Source organism: Eptesicus fuscus, chromosome 22 (assembly GCF_027574615.1).
Source record: "Eptesicus fuscus isolate TK198812 chromosome 22, DD_ASM_mEF_20220401, whole genome shotgun sequence".
Classification (NCBI taxonomy): Eukaryota; Metazoa; Chordata; class Mammalia; order Chiroptera; family Vespertilionidae; genus Eptesicus; species Eptesicus fuscus.
In genome coordinates, this window is record NC_072494.1 from 25,428,351 (window position 1) to 25,450,997 (window position 22,647).

General features: G+C 42.2%; 1 protein-coding gene across 1 annotated transcript in view; it reads right to left on the reverse strand.

The window, feature by feature from the left end:
* The window catches only part of NMNAT2 (nicotinamide nucleotide adenylyltransferase 2), a 106,739-nt gene extending 91,288 nt beyond the window's left edge, over positions 1 to 15,451 (reverse strand). The window contains exon 1 of the mRNA XM_054711725.1: positions 15,367 to 15,451. Coding sequence (XP_054567700.1) covers positions 15,367 to 15,451 — 85 coding nt within the window. The remainder of the gene's footprint in view (positions 1 to 15,366) is intronic.
* Positions 15,452 to 22,647: the final 7,196 nt, after the last annotated feature.

Consider the following 22,647-nt stretch of genomic DNA (forward strand, 5'->3'; position numbering starts at 1 on the left):
TCCTAAACTATGTCAGGAGGTGATAGTGCTGTGAAGGGGGTAGGGATAGAGACTGATGGAGAACAAAGCAGATGAGCTACGTTAGAGATGCCCAGAAATAATTTGTTACCCTGACACCCACCAACCCTTCCTCCAGCAGTGGGAGAACAATGCTTCAAATCATTGGGTGGAGATAGCCTGAAAGGTGGCATTACTATACATTTGAATAAGACGTATGTTCAAGATTCCCAATCTAGATGCTAGGGAATAGGGGTGATAGCAAAACCTGGTTGACATTTTCAGAAGAAAGCACTAGGACAAACAGCCCAAAGTCACAAGAACACAGACTCTGCTCATGACCACGAGCTTTCTAACAAATGAAGCTGTCCAGCAATGAAACAGACTGGAAATGAGCTCTCCGTCATGAAAACTATCCAGTAAGTGACTGAATGTCCTCTGAAGTGTCTTCCAACTACAAATCTGATTATTTTCCATTCTTTGGAACCTCTTTTTACCCTAAGTCATCATCCGTTCCAGTGGGCGATGTGTGAGGACAGGCACAAAAACCTGGCCAAAAAACAAGGTTCTCTTGCCAGCCCTCAAAGACAATGAGCAGTCACCTGACTGTTGTCCTAGCTCCTTCCAGCAGCAGCAAGAGCTGACTCTTCCACAGGGAGATTAGAGGCACAGCCTGTTCTAGCCTTACCCTGCAGGACCTACCAGGGGCTCACGTCTAAACAAGGTGCTCTGTCCATCAGGAATGGGCAGGATGTCTTTGCCAGTCACTCTAATCTCATTGATAGTTAAACCACCAGCAACTACAAAAAAGAGCAGAGCAAATTGTCCTGGACAGGCCACCACCTCTCTGGTGACTTCTGGATACTCATCGTAATGTCCACATGCACAGGCCTTTCTGAGATCCCAGCCTGCTCACAACATCTCTAGATGGCAACCATCCACCCTCCTTTGCCTTTGAGCCGTTTCCCAAGTCCTCCACCAACACCGGAAACAGACCTCCAGGGTGATTGCGTGCTGGCCCAGGCAAGACATCACGGGACAGACGCTGGCAAAAACTATTACCCCCATTTATCCATCACTTACTGTGGGCCAGATAGTTTGCTAGAAACACTGTATGTGACAGGATGGCTATGACCTTTATATATGTGGCCACATACATCAACATGCTTGGAGAACCACAGCTGGGCAGAGTCTGACCGGCAGTGGTGGCTTCTGCTTATTGAGTTGGTTAGGCTGGCCAAGGGATTTAAAGAGGTGGGCAAGGTGATGAAGGGACAGCTGGACCAAGGAAGCTAAATGCAGGAGCTGGGGTGGGGGTGGGGGGGCAACCAGGGCATTTTGTAGAAAGGATATGGGGAAGGGGCAGTTGCTAGAGGAAGAGAGATGAACTTGCTGTCATAAGGGGAAGCATCAAATTTCCTCTCCCTAGAGTTGAGTAGGGCATTTTGGAAATTGTTAGTGATTTACACTGTAACCCTTGCTAGCTCTTCATAAAATGTTTGGTGAAATAGACATCACTTAGACTTAGGGTCCGGATCCATGATTTTGCAAGGGGAGCAATAAGGCACTGGGGCCAAAGGTGAGAGCCAGGTTGTCAAAGGAGGTGGTGTTACAATATAGTATTCACATGATTTCATTTAATCTTCACAAGAGCCCAACAAGGTAGTTAGTATCTATGTGTGTGGGGAAGGAGGGTGGGGGCACTGAATAATCTGTAGATACTCTTGCCAACTACAGTGCAAACCAAGGGGGAAAATTTCATATCTGTCCACTCTGACTTTGTGCCTTTAAGGTAGCAAAAAGGTGAGTGTGGCTACTTCATGGTCATTACCCAGGCCCTTTCCTGATTTGCTCCCAATCTTCCTGTTTCCCTCCAGTGGCTCCTGGATCTGAGCTGACCCCCTCCTATTACTCCTCTCTCTGTCCTCTGGACTTGTCCACGGGTCTCTTTGGTGGCCTGCAGAATCCTCTGGCCCCTCCACATTTGGTTGCCTTGGGCAGGATCCCCAGGGCAGTGCAGGCCTCTCTGCACAAAAACCCACCGCCCCCTAACACAGAGCCCAGGGCCCACAGAGCAAGGCAGCATCTAGCAGTAGTTAAAACTGTGACCTCAAGAGTCAGAGCATGTGGATCTACATTTCTGCCCACAGGGCACTTGCCGGGTGGCTTGGCACAAGTTACCTAACCTCTCTGATCATTAGCTTCATGAGAATAAGAATAGGATTGTTTTAAGAATTAAATGAGGCAAGGCAAGGAGAGCACTTAAAACATTGCCTGGCACAAAGTAAGTGCTCAGTAAATGTTAGCTCATGTGTTAGTTAATAGTGATTACTTATTGAAGAGGATGAACCTGCCCCAACCAGGGATGCAGATTGAAGTTGTAACCTAGGAAAATGCCCTTGACCGGATATCGAACCCATGACCCTCCGGTGTGTAGGCCAATGCTCTAACTACTGAGAAACACAGGCCAAGGCTCAAACACAATGTCTTTATGCATTTCTTTTTTTTTAAAAAGAAAAAGAATAATTTTTATCACAATAGACAGAAATAAACAATTTGCATCTAAAAGAAATGTGTGGTGTAAATTACTATAGATTGTATTGAGTGGGGGATTGAAGCAAGTGTAAGGGATCAATGCCAGAAAAATCACATTAAAGTACCTCCATGGCCACGATGGGGGTGGGACTCACTTCTGAGACTGTCCTTACCAGCTCCCCACCACGCCTTCCCTGTCCACAGTTAGAGCTCCACACAACCACAAATGAAACATGAAGAACCAATCTTAACAAAACAAGTGCAGCTGGGAAGAGCAAATTCCAGATGGAGAAGTCATTCCAGCCCTTTTTTATGAATATTCAGAGCCATTTGATTTGCTGGGCAAATGAGGATAGTGGGCCTATCCATCCCCAAAGGGTTCAGCAGGGAGTTCTTTATTCACTACATTTAAATGCAAATGATCACACAATTGCATGACAATACAACTTTTGAAAAGTTGATTTAAAACAGCAGCACAAGGAAAGGATTGAGGGACCAATAAGAAAGGTTTTATTTTAATTTTCTACAGAGGTTAAAGTCAGGCCAAACTGAAGCCCAAAACTCAAATGCTACCGCAGGAGTCAAACTTGTCACTAAATAGAATTCATTTATGTTCCTCCTCTTATGAAGAAAGAGAAGAAGAAAAAAAAAATTATTATTATTTTTTGGTTATCAAATAAAATACAAGCAGGACTTTTGATCGGCATGAGCTTACCTCACACCAAACTGATAACAATAAAAGCAAAAGCCCAGAAACTTGACCCGTAGCCTGTAGCCTGTGCCATACCAAGGGTGGACGCATATCCTTAGAAATACTGGAAAGTTTCCAGGCCATTATTCTGATTTGTGGAAACCCTGGTTGTTCAAAGCCCCTCAGGTTGGGAACCACTGATGTAGGAACATCTTCTAACACAGACATTCATGGCTTTGAATGACAAGGGATAAAGACTTGATTGTTGGAAGTCCTTGAAGAATGGCCCATTGTGTCCAGCGGGAGTCCACTGTGGAGGGGGAGCCTCAGAGACCCGCCATGACGTGAGAGTGAGAAAGATGGGAAAGGCCATAAATCCCTTCCTGTAAAGGCAACGCCAATGCTAACATGTCCCCCACTGTTGACGGGTAGAAGCATTATTGTATTGCTCAAAGATGGAAATTAGACATTGTCCCTATACCAGCTTCATCTACAACTCAAAATGCCAAGCAAACAAACATAAAATGGGAAGGAGAAAGGCCAGCCTGTACATGGAGGTCATATAGACAGAAGCAGTTATGTACAAGCTAACAGTATCTCACTTTGAAGCAAGAGTATGTCTGGGATTTGCTGCAAAAGAATATAAAGCAGGCAGTAGGTAAGGGAACCAGTGAATCAAGATTGGCAATGAATTGATAATTATTGAAGTTGGGTGGGAGGTACATTGAGGTTCATTATATCATTCTGTTTACTTTGCATGTTTGGAAATTTCCAGAAGAAAAATGACTTTTTTGTTATTTGATTTTTTTAAAAGATTCCAAATGCCCAACTTAAATGTGACACCACCCAACTCTGTTGGAACAAATTCTCCACTGGAAAGAAAGAAAGCACTTCAGTCGCTCTCATGGGAGCCCTGGGAAAAGGGCAGTGCTGATGGCATAATCATGAAGGGAGGAGCTAGACAAGATAGGAAGTTCAGAGTTCAGTCCCAAACCAGGACCTTTAAACATGGACAATAGAACCCATTTACAACAGATCAGTCCCTGCAGTGAAATATCAAGGAACTTGATAACTCAAGAATTCAGAGACTTCCAATTTCAGCCTTGACTGGGAACCAGCAAAGTTTCTTTCTTATTCTAAACAACATGTCACTCCAGTGTGTGGTTGACATCATCTCCTATAATTAAGCATGTGCGTTGACTGCAAAGTTCCAGAGGATACCACACCTTGATGATATACCAGTCAGGGTTTTTTGTTTGTTTGTTTTGTTTTTAACCAGCCAGATTTTTAAATAAATAGGATTAGTTTAGCAGCTTAGTCTACCAAATTGATTGATTATTCAGAATGTCAGGATATTTTAGCATGCAGGTACCCATAGCTTGCCTAACCAGATTCAATTAGAAAGAGATAGACGCAGTGCCATAAATACAGTAAGCTACGTCCAATAATAGATAAGATAGCACACAGTAGGGCCACATCAGAATGTTGCATCATGAAATGGATGTAACATTTAAAGAGGGATATAGACAATGAAGATCCATTCAAGGAAGACAAGTGAGGATGTTATGAAGAGTAACACCGGCACTGGATGTCCAGCTGAAGGTACTGGGTCTTATTAAGCCTAAAGAGAAGACTGGAGGAGGAGGACAGAGTAACTGTCTTCAGCTATTCAAACAGAAGAGAGATTAGACCTGCTCCATGGATCTAACGGAAAAGAACTAGGGCCAACGCACGGAAGTCTCAGGAAGGCCTACGTCAGCCCAGTAGAAGGAACAATCTTGAAAAAAGTAAATCTGAGCCAAGTGCTCTTTGGCTCCTTTGGAGCCTAGTGCGTTCCCTGGAAGCTCTCAGGCAGAATTTGGACACACGCTTAGGAAGATGTGTTAAAGAGATTTCACGACTGGATGGGTATCTGCATGAATTTTGGAAAAGCTTTCAAATGGAGATTCTGTGATTTCTGAAAATGAAAACTTCTAATGGACAAACTAAGGTCTTTTGTTCATTTGTTTGAAGTCGAGTAAATAACATACCAAGTTCCCCTTGGCCAGATGCCATGGATATGAATCCCTTTTCAAACTAAGAGTAAATAAAAATAAAACTTAGTTCCTCTGCCATCCTCAAACCACTTTTGCCTCATGGAGAAGCTGTCCTAGAGGCACCACAGATCTAGATAAAGCATCCAGGAAACAGTTTTCATCCTTGACTCTCATTTTTCACTCCTGCCAAGACACAGACTTGATCGCCCTCAAACATGACTTGCAGGCTCCCACTGTGGATATCTGGGCCGGCTAGACTCTGGGATAAGGTTCCAATCTAGGACTCACCAGCCTTCCTACCTTGAGGCAACAATCATCTCAGTTTTGAGGTCCCTGAGTGTTTGCTATTTGTCCTGTGTTCTGACTCTTTCACACTTGAATCTGTTTTTCTGTATTTCCTGGTTCCCAAATTCTTGTCTGAGTTCTGATCACCTCTGTTACCTAAACTTTGACATTATGAATATCCCTAACAGTTCAATCATCCATTCATTTGCTAAATATATCCAGTATCTTCCATGTGCCTAGAGCACTGTAGTAGGCACCTTAGGAAATACAACAAGCCATATGACCCTGGCAGGAATCTACATCTGATAGAGAATATGAAATGTGGGACAGAAATAGCTACAACTCACTGCACAGTGTGCTAAATGCCCTAAGAGAGGTACAAACCAAGTGCCATCGGAGCTCAGAAAGTGGTGAGCTGCTGCAGAAAAACGCGATGAAACTGCAAGCACAGCCTATAAAAGCTGGATGCAATTGGTGTGCTAATTTTTTTAAATCCTCAAATATGAAGGCATATAAAATATTAGCTTTAAAGAATAGGTAGCTGTGAATCAGGGAAAGTATATCTAATGTTCAACCGTAGAGAAACATCCAACATTAGCCAGAGGGGCTAATCAATGTCCAGTGTGAGCCAGAGAGGAGAAAATCATCCCCATTGTGAATATGGCCATTTCTTAAGTCAGCCAGAAAAATTACAATTACAAAATTGGAACTGCATTTGCCGCTCAAACGAGTCTTTTCAGAGATTCAGTTTAGATTGAAAAATTGTTCTTTAAAGAGTTCCTCTGGATAATAGACTTCAACTGCACTTTATATTTTTAGAATCCTTTAGATTCACTCCCCATTCCAATCCCCAGAGGTAGGTTACATCAGGGGTAGGCAACGTTTTCAGTAGACAACCAGATAGTAAATATTTTAGGCTCTCATTTCAGGCAGTTTCTGTCACAGTGCTTGGCTCTGCTGTTGTAGCATGAAAATAGCCCTAGATGATACTTATGTGAATGAGTGTGGTTGCATGTGAATAAAACTTTATGAATACTAAAATTTGAATTTCAAAAAATGTTCATGTGTCATAAAATGTTATTCTTCTTTTACATTTTTTTCAACCATTTAAAAATATAAAAGCCATTCTTAGCTTGCAAGCCACATTTGGCCAGCAGGCTGTGGAGTTTGCTGATCCTTGGTTAAATCAATCACACTGTATACAAAATGATAATACAAAGGCTAAAGGAGACTAAGTATATTCTCAAATCAATAGCTATTTAGTTTATTAATTTCCATATAGAGAGGAATAATAAAGCAATAGGGAAAGACTGAGATATTTACCCGTGCTTTGTAACATGAGTCACAGCATGGGAAAATCACATTATCTATAAACTTCAATTCCTAACTGGCTGGCATGGCTCAGTGGTTGAGCGTCAATCTATGATTCAGGAGGTCACGGTTTCATTCCTGGCCAGGGCACATGCCCAGGTTGTGGGCTTGATCCCCAGTGGGGGGGCATGGAGGATGCAGCCAATCAATGATTCTCTCTCATCATCAATGTTTCTATCTCTTCTCTCCCTCTCCCTTCTTTTCTGAAATCAATAAAAATATATTTTAAAAAACAAACAAACACATAAACTGCAATTCCCTGGGGCAGAACAAGTAAATAATTTTTAAACTGTGCTTAGCAAGAGTGGTTCATGATAATTGAAGCAATTATGTCTTGGGTTTTTTGTCTTTCTTGATTTTATAATAGTGACGATCCCTAAGTTTGCAAAAATTTGCCTCATTTTAAAAATCTTGTAGGTCATGTGATGAACCACAAACTGCTAAATATTTATCAGCACATAAATATTTCAAAAGAAATATGAATAGTTATTGATGTAGTTTAATCTCAATGCTCCATGGAAGGAGGATTCCACCTTTCTTTAGGTACCAAGATGAAGGTTTGGGAAAATGTTGACGAATAAAGCACTTGAAAACCCATCCCCTACCCACACTGGAATGTCACTTGTTTGAGGCTTTTAAATGATATAATAATAAATTTCAAGGTCATGGAGACCCACACCTTTATAGAAAGAGCAGAAATATTCTTGTTTGAGACCCCTGAAAAGATTAGAGCTGAAAACAAGTGTCAAAAGAAAGGATCTCCATGGTCCTTATGCTTCAGACTATTAAGCCTGTGGAAAAGAGAGCTGGGCACATGATCCAAATTCTACAAAATCATGGAAATCACACTAGGGTGCATGGAGTTCACCAAATCCAAAATAGTTGAACAAGGAGGGGCCATCCCATTGAAGTAAAAAGGGGGTACATTTGGAACCTGGGTAAGAACAACTTCCCATCAGAGTAGTTGTTTGTTTGATTGACTGTTTCGGTGGGTTGTATAGCAGTATAATTTTTCACTCAGTTCTTCCTTCAATAGATATGGCCTAAACAATGCACAATGGTTCCAATTCAGAAAATAAAAATAAATAAATAAATAAAATCATGAAAAAAAGAGGACAAGCCCTCTTTATTTCAAAGAGCAATACAGAAATAAAATCAGCAATAACTAACATGTTTAGGTAAAATCATGGTGCTGGATCCCTAATACAGGAAACATTGACATTTGGGGTACAAGCCCCACATCTCAATTGCACCTTCTCTGTCCATCACCCTTCGGGGGCTCACTAAAAGTGCTGCATAAAGTCTGAACTCTGGCACTGTCCCCACCTTTTCGCTGGCTTTCTCTGTCTCCTCCCTCACTCCAGTCATCTTAGCAAGCTCCTTGGAGATCCCTTAACGTACTGTGCAAGTTTGGGGCCTTTCCATACCCTACTCTCAACCCAGGATGCCATTCTGCTTTCTGTCCACAAGACAGCTCCTTCTTTCAAGCTCCCTCTCACTAATACCTGCCCAGATGGCCTCCCACCATGTCTAGAGTGATAACGTCTTCCTTTATTTCATTCTCACCTTTTTATAGCTCTTATGTTTGTCTATTTCCTCTACAGAAGATGATCTCCCTGAAACATGGGAAGGTGTGTCTTTAATTTCCATACCCTGAGACCTAGATGGTGCCTGAGGCATAGTCACAACTCAATAAACATTTGTCGAAAGAATAAATGGCCAATGAGGCCTTTCATGACTCTACCCTTCCTGTGGCAAAAAGAATATGGACTAGGTAAGAATGGTAGGTCATTCTAACATTTTATTCATTCAGACATTTATTTAGCATCCCACTATGTGCCAGGCACTGTTCTGGGAGCCTGAGATACATTAGTGCGCAGAGTAGATGAAAATCCCTGCCCTTTGAGGAGCTCACGCTCTAGCTGGGGAGACAGACACTAAACAATAAACATGACAAAGAAGGAAATAACAAGCTTTGTTAAAAGGTCATAAGAGGAAAGGGGAAAAGATATAAGTAGAGCAAGATAAGGGGGGCTGGGATGTGTGAGTTACGATTTAAAATTGTGTGATCAGGGAACTAGAACCTGCCACGTGGACAACGAGAAGGTTTTATATTTGAACAAAGACTTTGAGAAGGAGAGTGAGTTAGACCTGGGGATATGTGTGGACAGGCCTTCCAGGCAGAGGTAACATTCAGTACAAAGACTCTAAAACCAAAGCAAGGTGGTCAGTGAGATTAGTTAAGAATGTGTGAGAAAGATGTGTGTTTGGAGAGGGTGTGATGGGGAATGGTAGCAGACCATGAAGGTCTTGTAAGCCATTATAATGTCGTTATCTCTGAATAAGATGGGGAGCCACTGGAGGATTTTGAGCAAAGGAAAAAAATTATCTGACTTATGTCTGGCTTCCATCTCAAAAGGATCGCTTTGGCTATTTTGTTGAGGATTGAGCATTGGGACCAGTAATTCAGATAAAAGATACCAGTGGCTTATACCAGGGTTGTACATGGGGAAAAGTGGTTGGTCCTAGCTATATTTGGAAGATAGAGAGCCCCAAAAACATTTGCTGACATAGATGGGATGTGTAAAGAAAGAAGGATCAAGCATTAGCCCAAGGTTTTTGACCTAAGAGACTGGAACAAGGGAAGCACTATATGTATTTAGTGTTATCTAGGGGCCGTACTTCACTTACCCTCCCACTGTTGGGCAAATATTAAAGAAGGTAAAGATGTAGCAGCATGGCTACCCATGTGGAGGCAACATGATGCTGGAGAAAGAGTAGAAAAAGAGTGCTATTTAGCTGCCACCATCCCCAGGGTTAGCCTTTGAGTCTTGCTCCTCTTCTACTTCCTGTTCTTACTCCCTTTTCCCCAGAATAACAAGAATTGTCCTGGCTGGCTCACTTATCCAGACCTAAGAGAATTGTGCAATAGATTTAATGGAAGACAGTTTCATGGTAGTAGCTCCATTATTAAAATGACAATGGGGAGCCGAAACCGGTTTGGCTCAGTGGATAGAGCATAGGCCTGCGGACTCAAGGGTTCCAGATTCGATTCCGGTCAAGGGCATGTGCCTTGGTTGCAGGCACATCCCCAGTAAGGGGGTGTGCAAGAGGCAGCTGATTGATGTTTCTAACTCTCTATCCCTCTCTCTCCTCTCTGTAAAAAATCAATAATATATATATATATTTTTTTAAAAAGAATCGTTTAAAAAATAATAAAATGACAATGGGGATGATGCTGATGCTGATAGAGTTTGTAACATTTGCCATTGCTGCACAGTTCATAGAGGAGGAGGATGTGTCACTGAGGATGGCCTCAGTGTCAGGAGGATGGCCTTAGTCACACCACCATGTAAGCTGTTGACATCTTTTTGAGCTAAAATATTTCCGAAGCTATCTGCCAAACTATCCAAAAACAGCAAATGCATTCCATGCAATTGAGTGATTACAACTGAAAAACCTCTGGCAATGGAAAATTTCATCCCTTGTAAACTGATGCTACCTTTACATATATTGAGATATGGGACATATGAATAAATAAAATAATATAATTCTCTATAAAATAAGTCCCTATCTCCCAGTTCTTATTCTGTTACATCAAATCCTAAATAATTACTTTAAATGTCTTTGTTTTACCAAAATTTGTGTTATTGTTTAAAAACAAAACAAAACTGGTGTTGAAGAAATATGTAATGCATTCCTTTGTGTCCTTAGGATATTTTTGAGCAATTTGGAATGATTTGAAATGCTTTAGAAATGAATGAGAACTGTACTAAAAAGGTTATATTTCACAGTATCATTAAATATATATTAAGGGACCACTATTGGTGTCTGAGGGAACAATATTATAAAATATAGACTTGAATCTTTTTAAAGAAACACTTTCAAAACTGAGTTTTCATTCTCTTTCTTAGTCATGTATAGATTACTTTCACGACTATTGCCTAACACAAAGCAGAGATTATCCATATAATTTTGATAAAATCTAAATTCTTTAACATGATTTATAAGCCTCATAATTTATCATATTTCCACCTACTTTCCCAGATTTATCTCTCATTCCCTTTCTCCTTGAACCATCCTGAACTTTTCCTAGTTCTAATATGTCATGGCTGTCTATCTCACCACCTCAGCCCTTGTGTGTGGTTGATTGCTCTATCTGGAATAAGAGTCTATACAGTCACTTATTTTTTTATTTACTTAACAACTATTATGGAGCATATGTGTGCCTTTAAAATAGGCATTGCAAGCATATTAAACAATTTCTCGATTTCTGACAGTTACTCTCTGCATATTAGTAGCAACTCAAATTCATTTTTCATTTGACTTCTAGTTGTAGCAATAAGGGCTGCATTTCCACTTCCACAACAAATAGAGAGAGCCATCTTCATTACCCTTTGAGAGTTACAAATTGGTTCATGTCTCTTTTCAAAAGACCCAATGGTTCAAAGCAAAAATATTTTGAAATAGAAAAACTGGGAAATTCAATTATTTTGCAATCATCCAAAAACAAGATACATTTCTGCTGTGATCAAGTCCCTCAATTCCTTTATTTTTTTTTTATGGCAAAACTAATCTGATCAGTTGTTTTCTTACTTTTCTATTTAATTTGCTATCTGATTTCCCAGTGGTAGGTTTATTGACAAATTTAGCAATATAAATATAAAAAGAGTTATACTGAAATAGAATCTCTATATACTTATTAACTAAGAAAGTACATGTTTAAAAAACTAGCATAACATTATCTTCTTATGTAATAAGGTAGACCCGTGAAGTAAAACATTGTTAGATCATAGGTTTATTTTTCCAAAAAATTTTTATTTAGCCCTGAAAACATTTTAATTACATTAAAGTATATAGGTGTCAGATATCTCTACACAAATATTTTTTTACTATATGTTTCTAAAGCCACAAATAGGAATAATATCATCTCCCCTTTCAGAGTAAAGGGAAAATTTCATTTTAAAACATTTTACAAATATTGACAACTGTACAAGTACTACTTTACAGAGGTAGTGAGTTTTTAGTTCTGAATGCCACCTCTCTTTTTATTGATAGTCTTTTTTCTTTGGTTAACAACTGCATTTCAAAACACAGCTCTATTAAAAGTGTCTAACGCCAAAGTTCTGTTTAGGTCTTAAAAAATGTTTCCATTACAAATTTCCGGCACCTTAGAGAAACTGTTGATAATTTTATTGCATTCAATTATTTCTGTATTGTTGGGGAGGAAATTTAAAAAGCCATTTAAAAGAAGAAAATAGTTTGTGGGTAATTGTTTTCTTTAGAAGTGGGAAGGAGCTCTTAAGGAAATGCATATTTAGGAATCTCATTTAGTTGATGGCCAATTTGCTTCCAATCTCTATTAGTATATGTTTGAAGGAAATAGAGTTCATGGAATTATGCAGTCAGCAGATTAGTGAGCACTTGTCCCTGCCTTTGGTACAGTCCAGAGGCCTCTGCAAGTGGACTCAGAAAGTCTCAAGTCTGCCACATGCTCTCCATGTCACTTAAGCCACTTAAGAAAGTCCCTTAGCCTCTGAACATCAGTTTTTCATTTGTAAAATGGAGATAAAGGTGCCTTTCTTGTAAGTTTGCTATTAGGAATGTGACACAACGTATATGAAAAGGCTTTGTAAACTAGAAACTACTCTACAAAAATCAATTACAATAGTTATCATGAGTTCAAAGATTCCCATAACAGATTGTTCAAAAAATAGTTGAATATATATTTTGGGTTCTTGTTTCCTATCCAAGTGCACATGTGATAAATCCTTTATTAGGTTATAAGCTCCTAACCTAATTAAATAAAGACTTTTGCACAGTGAGCATACCACCTCCTCCTAACCTAATTAAATAAAGACTTTTGCACAGTGAGCATACCACCTCCTCCTTCCACGTTGTTCTCTGGATTACGTGTGACTAATGGACACTCAAAAGGTTTTATTGACAGATACTCTCTTCTTCCTCAGTTCCAATAACAAGCATATAGTCACTACTATCAAAAGTCTCTTTTCACCTATTCTCTGTCTAAACCTCCCTATTGCAATCCATTCCTTTTTCCACATATTCTATCCTCTAAAGCAGTGGTTCTCAACCTTTTTAATGCCGCAACCCTTTAATACTGTTCCTAATGTGGTGGTGACCCCCAACCATAAAATTATTTTTGTTGCTACTTCATAACTGCAATTTTGCTACTGTTAATGAATTGTAGTGTAAATATCTGTGTTTTCTGATGGTCTTAGGCTCTACAACAATGGTTCTCAAACTGTGGGTCGCGAAGATAATGTTATGCTAATTTTTTAAACATGTACTTTCTTAGTTAATAAGTATATAGAGTCTAAAGCCATGAAGAACTGGCAGGTCAACATTAACTTAATAAAAGCCTGTATCGTTGTTACCAAACTCTCTTCAGACACAAGACAGAATCCTTGGTTTTCTATCTAAATCTGTCCCTCTTGCAAACCCCAAAACAAGCAGAATTAACTACATCCAGGAAGAAGGAGGAGTGTTTCCTGGCTCAGGAAAAATTCCTAGAGCCAAGAAGTTCCAGAGGGAAGTCCATCCCCATCTGGGCAAGTGAGAGGAACACAGAACACCCACACAAAATGGCTAGAGGAAATATGAACAGAGAGAAAAGGAAGGACAAGGCTGAAGACATCAGAAGCAAAAGAAAGTGAAAGTACAGTGTTCCCAAGGATCTGTCTGACACTCTTTAGAAGACTGATAAGATGCTCTGGTCTACCCTGATGCTTAACAAAAAGTCTTTATTTACTAGCTAAGTAGGTTAGTTGGCATTAGCTCCTAATGAGATGCCTTTCAAAGCTGAAGGGGATGGTGAGGAAAGGATGGCTACCTCTCAGTCCCCCTCCTTGGATCCTATACATGTGCCTACCCATCTGCCCTTGGCTCAAAGCAAGTCTGTATTCTTTTTGTGAGGTTTTTAATAAGCGGACCCGGTTCAACGCACCTTTTAGGTTTAGAGAGAATATTTTTAGTGTAAGACACCTCTCCCAGTCTTTGCCCGATATGACGTGGCTTTCACTCAAGAGCCTTGGGAGAGCTCAGCGATCCTCAGGCTCCCGGTAAACACGTGTGCCCGCAGCCAGCTCCGGCACACCCTGCATTTCAGCACCGCCGCCTCTGGATAGCGCCCTGTGGACCGCCCGGGTCGCCTCCCACGGTCACTCATCCATCCCCAGCCCACTCGTTCTCCTCTTCTCCTTTCCCTCAGTGCCAGAAAAAGAAAAAAAAAAAAAGCACCCCCAACTTCTAATCCCTCATTAAGCCTGCTTCCGCGTCCCTCCCTCAGGGTCTAAACGTGCACACCCCCGCGCCGATGAGTCTGGCCGGAGCCGCAGCAAAGCCACTCGTGCCGGAGACCTCCGACAGGCATCGATCCCCTTTCTCTCGCCCCTGCTAATCCCAAACCAGCAGCCAAGAGCCGGCTCGCTCCCTCTCTCTCCAAGCCCAAAGCCTCCAAGAAACAAACGGCGTGATGGTGTGCTCTCTCTCTCACACACACACACCCGCCCCAGATAGCGGGAGCGCGCGCGCGCGCGCGCGCGCACACACACACACACACACACACACACACTCATATACACACACTCGCACGCCGCAAGCCTCCCAGGTGCCGTCGCCGCCTTGGGAAGAACGTCAGCCAACTTGGGTCCAGATCCATCCACACCAGCTGGGGAAGGCCTCTGGCCGCGCCCGCCCCGCCCCCGCCGCCCACCCCCTCCCGGGCAGCGGGTCCCCACAGCCAAGCCCAAGCTGGCCAGCCCCCCCCCCCTCCCACCGCTCCTCTGCCCCATTCATTCAACCACCCACCTTCCGCGGGCAAAACACGGCGCACCACCCTCAAACATTTCCCCCCCTGGACTCCCCCAACCACCATCCAAGCCCTCAATTCATCTGTCACTGGTTGTTGTGAGTGTAATGTTTGTGTCTCGGATGCATATACCTCATTTCACTCCTTCGAGCTTTCCGCCCAGCCTAAACAAACCGCACGTTATCTCCAACCCCCATCCTCCCCGCTTCTCCGCGCCCCAACCTCTGCCCCATCCCGATCCTCATCAGCCAAGTAGCCAAACCACCGCACAGCCGCACCCAAGTTCTCGAACCTCGACCTCCCACCCAGCCCAAGCCGACACTCACCTTCGCCCCTTCCCCTCCTCCACCCCTTGCCTCCTCCCCCCCCACACACACACCCCACACCCGGCCCCCACCCCGAGAGCCGGGTCTGGCCCGAGCAAGTGACGCCTCGAAAGCGCAGTTTGCATCGCCTCCCCGGAGCCGGGAATAGAGGGGCTGACCTCCGACCAGCGGGATCAGCTAGCGCACCCCTCCGAAGGGCCACACGCCTCCCAGTTCAGTCGCCCTGGAAAATACCGGTGCCGGGGACTGGAGAGAGGCGGAAGCAGCCTCGGGGGGGTGGGCAGGAGGACTCACCGAACATCTGAATGTGCCCTTTGGTGATGGGGTTAAAGCTGCCGCAGGCCAGCAAGATAACGTGGGTCTTGGTGGTCTCGGTCATGGTGCGCGGGCGGGTTCCTCGAGCTGGCCCAGGGGGTCGCTTCTCTTTTTGTGTCTCGATGTCTGCAGAGGGAGAAAGGAAGGCGAGGCTCCGGCGTTGGATGCTGTGGACTCCAAGGAGCCGCTCCAGACGCAAACCGCGTCACTCCCCGCCTCCCCTTAACGCTTGCCTCCCCGGCAAGATCCGAGACAGCTTTTGTACTGCTCTGCTCCGTCCTTCTCTTTGCTGCCTAGCTTCTTTCGCGCCTCTCGACCTTCCTTTCTCTCGCCCCCACCCTACCTCATTCCATCCCGCTTTCTTTTTTTTAGTGTCGATCGAGATAAAATGTGGTACCCACGTCCAGAACCATGAATACTTACAGCAGGGTGTGAGCTCCTTCTCTTACCTCCTTCTGATTTAGTTTCCCTCCCTCATTCTAACACTTTTCTGTCCACATCTATTCTCTAAACCCAAAAGCGTTCGATGTTAAGAACTGTGTCTTTCTCTCTTCCTAAGATTTCAAGTGAGAAATGACTATTGTTCAACTCAGGAGTGTTTACTCCTGCCTTTGTTTTGCCCCTTATCTGATGATTTTGAGCTACTGGACTGAGCCAAGAAATAGGGAAGCCCCAGTCCTTCCCCTCTTCCCTTTCGTGGGTTGAAGCAATGAGATCAGATTGGGAGAACATAAATGGGGCACAATGAGCTCAAGTTGTCTTAGAAAACGACTGTGATCTTACATAAGCTGCCAAAAAAAAAAAACGAGGCAAAGATGTGCGCATTCAATAAATGTTTCTTGAGTGCTCACTGTTGTGTTTAGACTTGGTTATAAAATCTGCTGATAAAGCCAAGTCCCTGTCTTCATCGGATGTACATTCCACTGAAAGGAAACGGACAATACACAACCGATCAAGAAAATATTAGATGGCAGTTCTGCAATGCTCAATCAGTGAATGTAATTTACTCTCCGACTGTGAGTGGAGGACAGGGGACCATCAAGTAGTTAGAGAAGGCCTCTCTGGGCAGATAAATTTTAAACGCAAACCTAAAAGACAAGGAGTTGCTAGTACCAATATTCTGGGACAGGTAAGAGTTTATTGTGCCAGTGTGGCTAGAGTACTCATATATGAATAAAGGGGGAAAACCTAAGAGGGAAGATTGGATTTGTGAGCAGGATCCAATAAAGTAGGGCTTCTAGGTTAAAAAGGTAGGGTTTGGCCGAAACCGGTTTGGCTCAGTGGATAGAGCATCGGCCTGCGACTGAAGGGTCCCAGGTTCGATTCTGGTCAAGGGCATGTACCTTGGTTGCGGGCACATCCCCAGTCGGGGGGGGGGGTGTGCAGGAGGCAACTGATCAATGTTTCTCTCTCATCAATGTTTCTAGCTCTCTATCCCTCTCCCATCCTCTCTGTAAAAACATCAATAAAATATATTTAAAAAAAAAAAAAGGTAGGGTTTGGAATAATTTAGAGAGGAATGAAATAAGGAAACCACTGGAGACCTTCCACACGGGGGAAGCAGAATGCTTCCAGGTGCCAACATGCTGGGCCCCAAGCTCTCAGAGGACAGAATTGCCCTTGTCTGTGTATCTTTATTTGGCTGTTGTTCATCTATCACTTAATGTCTTTTGTAATAAGTGGGGTATCTAGTGGTGGTGGTGGGGAACCCATTGAAGCTTTTAAGCAGAGGAGTGATTCATAATTTACACTTTTATAAGACAGTACTGGCTGCTAGGTGGGAAATGGGAAGACACGGAAAGCATTTAGGAAAACCTGCTGGCAGTCTAAGCAAATGGAATGTCTTTGAACTAGGATTTATAGAGGTGACGTTGATGAGAAGCAAAGGGTCTCAGGATAAGTTTTGTAAATAAAGTTTTTGAGCTTTGCAAAGAGATTGAATTTGGAAGGTGAAGGAAAGAGAAATCTAGGAAAATGTCTAGAAATTTGGCTTATGGAAATGAAGAGGTAGAGACTGAGAAAGATGGGAAAAGAAAGTGTGAAAAGCGAGCAAGTGTTCTGTTCTGATATAATAGATAGACCTAATAATTTCTTTTTTAAACTGGCCTTTTAAAAAGTGAGATAATGATTGACATATATCATTGTATTTGTCTCAGGTGTACATAACAATTCTGAACATAGAACTCCACAATACAAATATTTACCTTTCCTGGGCTTCAAGTTTCTTGGGTAAATTGCTTATCCAAGAGTATATAATAGGTGTGCAATTAATACTTGTTAAATCATTCTGACTAGCAAATCAACCCTAATATGTATAAATTTTCTAGTTGGAATACAAGGGTCCTAAGAATTGGTGTATATCAATAATGAAGTTTGCATCTTCCCTGATATGGAATGCAGGTTATTGGGTCAGAAAGAGCAAGATGTTGAAGGCAGGCTGACTTGGGCATGAAACAATGACACTAGCTGGGCAATTAACATGATTATAGTTAAGCAATAAATATTTATTGAGATCTGCCATGTGTCAGGCACTTGATTTAGGGGCTTTGAACAAAACAAAGTCCCTGCTTTAGTAAAACTCACATTTTAGAGGAAAAAACAGGTCATAAAACAATGAATAACCCTAATGGTAATAAATACCATAATGAGAAGGAAGCAGGGTCAGAAGAAAAGGAAAGGGAAATTCTTTATTTAAGGTGATCAGGAATGGTTTCTTTGATAACATGGTATCTGAGCAGGGGCCTGAAGGAAGTGAAGAAATGTTTCACTTGCTAATTGTATGTGTCACTTGCTAATTGTATGGCTTTGAACTAGAGCTGCTATATTACATGCCCTGTGTACTATATATACAGGTGTATAGTATGTATCGAATAAGGCCATGTGTGAGTAAATGACTTTTTTTAAAGCATATTGTCAGTTTTAGGCCAAACTTCACAGTTGTTATGTTCAAAATACGTATTTTTGTGTGTGTTTAGATTTTTTTATTATTTTCAATCCTCACTCAAGGATATTTTTCCATTGATTTTTAGAGAGAGTGGTAGAGGGAAAGACAGAGAGAAATATCAATGTGAGAGAAACACATAGATTGGTTGCCTCCAGCATGCACTCCTCCCATCCCCCACCCCAGGGCCCAAGACTGGGAGGAGCCTGCAACCCAGGTACTTGCCCTTGACCAGAATCAAATCCAGGACTCTGGTCCGCAGGCTGACGCTCTATCCACTCAGCCAAACCATCCAGGACTATTTAGAGTTTGTTATTGATGACTTTGTCAAGGATATTTCTAGAAGTTACAATCGTAGAAGGCAATGGATTGGGAAACAAATAGCCAAAAAACATACTATAAACAAATTAATTTTCAGTTAAGATTCTGAGGCTGACTTATAAGATATAGAAATAGGAATGTCAAGTCTCTTGCATAATACATGTACCTTAATATATAGAGTGAGCTATTCTCAGTAGTGCTTATTTTAACTTAGGTAACATAATTTGGTCCAATATTTCAACTTTCCAACAGCTGGGTAATTGCTTTAGGCTGAAAAAGAACCAGAGTTATTCTCCCACAGCCTAAATCTTGCAATCTGCTCCAGCTAGTTCAAGTTCCAAATGGCTCAAGGCAGACAGTCCAACCCAGAACTTTCCCTGCTATAAATATCTGTTCTGATGGGCAGGCTTAAGTGTCTATTGGGTCTGGTATGAAATGTGCATATGTAAAATCTAGCAGTGTGGGTACTGATGCTCACTTATCTCCCTGTTTACCTAGCTTGGATTAATCATCCATTTGCATCACAAATCAGGATAAAACCATTTCATGTTTATGAAGCTGGGTTCCAAAGTAATATTAGGGATCCTTTATAGGAAGAGCAAAAAGGCACACACCTAGATGTGGCTCCTTCAGTTCCTGAGATAAAGTCAGATATTAAATATTTATTTTATGTTTTCCTGGTAAAAAAAAAAAAGTTACTCTGGGAAATGACTCTGAGAAATCCCATGACTCTTTAGGATGCTCTACAACTCCCTATATTTGCATAGTTCTCTCTCTTTTGCTTTCTCTACTTCAAGACAAACATCTTCAGGGAATAGGATATATAAAGAAAAGTTCAATCAGAAAGAATTACAATGAATAAGAAGTCAAAGTATTCCTTGAAATGACATGTGAGAATATCTCTGCCTCCGTCCTTTAAGTCATCTGAATGAAAAACATGTCTAGCTCACAGGAGTCTTAAATAAAGGATAGGGAACTTAAAAGATGAAAGTTTGGTGGGGTTTTTTTTATTACATTAATACCTCACAATTTGGTCAAGTCAGATCTAACCTAGAATTTTAATCCCATGACTCCCTAAATTTATGAAATGTAGAAATTAACAGTGGTGCAGCCGAGCTTCTCCAAAAACTTGCCAATAATAACCAATTTCAGAGGAAATGGAGGCATAAGAAAAATATGCACCAGTTGGACCAAATGTTAGCTTCAGTCTTCACAGCCCATATTCATTCAGTTGCTCTACTTGAAATGGCTGAAGGTTGGTAGCTGTACATTTTTAGATTTTATGAGTTTCTTGTATGATTCGGGACCATTTCAGAAATCTATAGCAGACACCCTATTCAAACTAACTTAAGCCAAAAAGAACTTATTAATCTACTAGAGGCCCGGTGCACAAAATTCATGCATGGGAGGGGGGGTGTCCCCTCAGCCCAGCCTTCACTCTCTTGCAGTTGGACATCCCTTTCACAGTCCGGGACCCCTCGCTCCTTACCTCCTGCCTGCTCTTTACTGCTTGGCTCACTGCTCCTTAGCACTGCCATGGAGGTGGGAGAGGCTCCTGCCACCGCCGCTGCACTTGCCAGCCGTGAGCCTGGTTTCTGGCTGATCAGCACTCCCCCTGTGGGAGTGCACTGACTACCAGGGGGCAGCTCCTGCGTTGAGCATCTGCCCCCTGGAGGTCAGTGAGCATCATAGCGACCGGTTGTTCTGCTGTTCAGTCGATTTGCATATTAGGGTTTTATTATATAGGATAATTATTGCTGGTCCCTAATATTCTATTTCTGCCCCTATCAAAAGGATTTGCCCAAGATTATTCAGTGCTATCCATGGCACAGGCAAGATTCGAACCAGGCCTGTCAAGAGTCCAGGGCCCCTTCCTATAGCAAGACCCCACACTGCCTTTCTAAAGGAAGATTCATCGATGCAGGACTATGGAGTGAGTGAGGGTCTCTTGACTCTCCAACATGATAACTAACCTGGGTGAGGACCGAAAGACTGCTGTGCCAGTCCACTGTGCAGTGACATTTCCAACTAAAGGCTGAGCCCACTATCTACCCAGACTGATTGCCAGGCAGAGTCCCACCAGTTGGACTTGATATATGTGGTAGAGAAGGCAGCCCTCGCTGCCTGTGATCACCAGCACCTGCTCTGCTTCCTTTCTCACCTGCCCACCTCTGCTGGGGCCTCCCTTCCCCTTCAGCTGTGAGTCAACATGTTCTGGCTCAGCTGGTCTTTGAACTTGCTCTTGGTTCTCGGGTGCCTAAGTCCCCAGGCATGTCTCTTTCCAGAGACTTCCTGGCAGAAGGTAAGCATAGGCCAGTTTTGGTGAAAGTGCTTTAAAATCTTCTTGAGGCCCTAAAAGATCGTTGAGATGGTTTCCGAGATGATTTGAGCAAATTCATCACGGTAGAGAAAGTGTCATTAATGTATAATAGGAGTTCATTTCCTCATATAAGTAGCGCTGAAAGAGTACTTTGAAGTAATCAAAGTTTGTATTATTAGAAATGATAGATCTTTTGCTCTTTCCACCACTCTGGAAAAATGCAGGAGCCATAATATGGGTTGAAATGAAATATGCTACTAAAAGGAGGCAATTTCACAATGCAATGGATAAGTGACTGCCGAGGTGGCTGAATCTGATGCATTGTTCTCTGTGCTCTCCAACAAATCCAGGATGCTGAAAGAAAAGGAAGCATTTCTCATGGGAGAATGACCCAGATGAGATTTAACTGATCATCCTAGAGAATGGGATTCAGAGGAGGAAGAAGGAAACTTGCTCACACCTTTTCCTAAAAGCTCCACTAAGAAAAAAAGGCAAAATGAAAGTTTTATGAACATAAAGTGGGGCTTGGTATATTTGTGTTTGGGGTGTGTGTGTGTGTGTGTGTGTAGGGTAGTATCTTGCTCAGGGAGAGTTTACCTGGAAATATTTGTTATGAGAGATCTGGATATTATTGAAAATAATACAATAAAGGGAAACCAAGGCAGAAAAGTAAGCAATATATTAGTCAAACTTCATATATGGAAATCCATGTTTACACAAGAGATAAGTAAGAAGTGGATGATTATTGATGGGTTTTTTTGTTGTTGTTGTTTTAGATGTTTTTCTAAATAAGATTTCCTAAGTACCAAGATCCTAATTGGGCATCCATGTTATAAGATATAGAAAACTAAGTTATAGTTACATTAAGAAGCCAATATTGTGCTAATTTGCCTAAGTTTCCTTTCATTGCTCCTGTGATTAACCACTCTTCCACCTTGCTCTCCCCTCTACCTCCCCTCTGCCATCTCCCCTCACACACAAAAGATGCCCATGTTAAACATGTCGCAGGGGGAAGTTCAGGAAAAAATATGCTTAAGAAGCTTGGTAGATCCCTTTGTATGCAAAGAATGTATTTATCCCATGTGATTAGTGCTCATTCCCCAAAGCTTCCTCTGAAGGATTAATTCTTGGCCTTTTTTGGTTAGCCCAGTCCTTAATGATAAGTGCAATTTAAAGTGATAGACATACAAGCTACTAAAAGTAGTCTATACTTTTCTATATTAACTAACTCAAATTTATCCTCTTTCTAATTAGTTTGAATGAGTGCCATAGTATACAGCAGGGGTCCTCTATTTTTTTTAAAATGTATTTTATTGATTTTTTTACAGAGAGGAAAGGAGAGGGATAGAGAGCCAGAAACATGGACGAGAGAGAAACATCGATCAGCTGCCTCCTGCACACCCCACACTGGGGATGTGCCCGCAACCCAGGTACATGCCCTCGACCGGAATCTAACCTGGGACCCTTCAGCTGGCAGGCCGACGCTCTATCCACTGAGCCAAACCGGTCAGGGCCTCAAACTTTTTAAACAGGGGGCCAGTTCACTGTCCCTCAGACCGTTGGAGGGCCGGACTATAGTTTAAAAAAAACTATGAACAAATTCCTATGCACACTGCACATATCTTATTTTGAAGTGAAAAAACAAAATGGCAAAAACACCCGCATGTGGCCCGTGGGC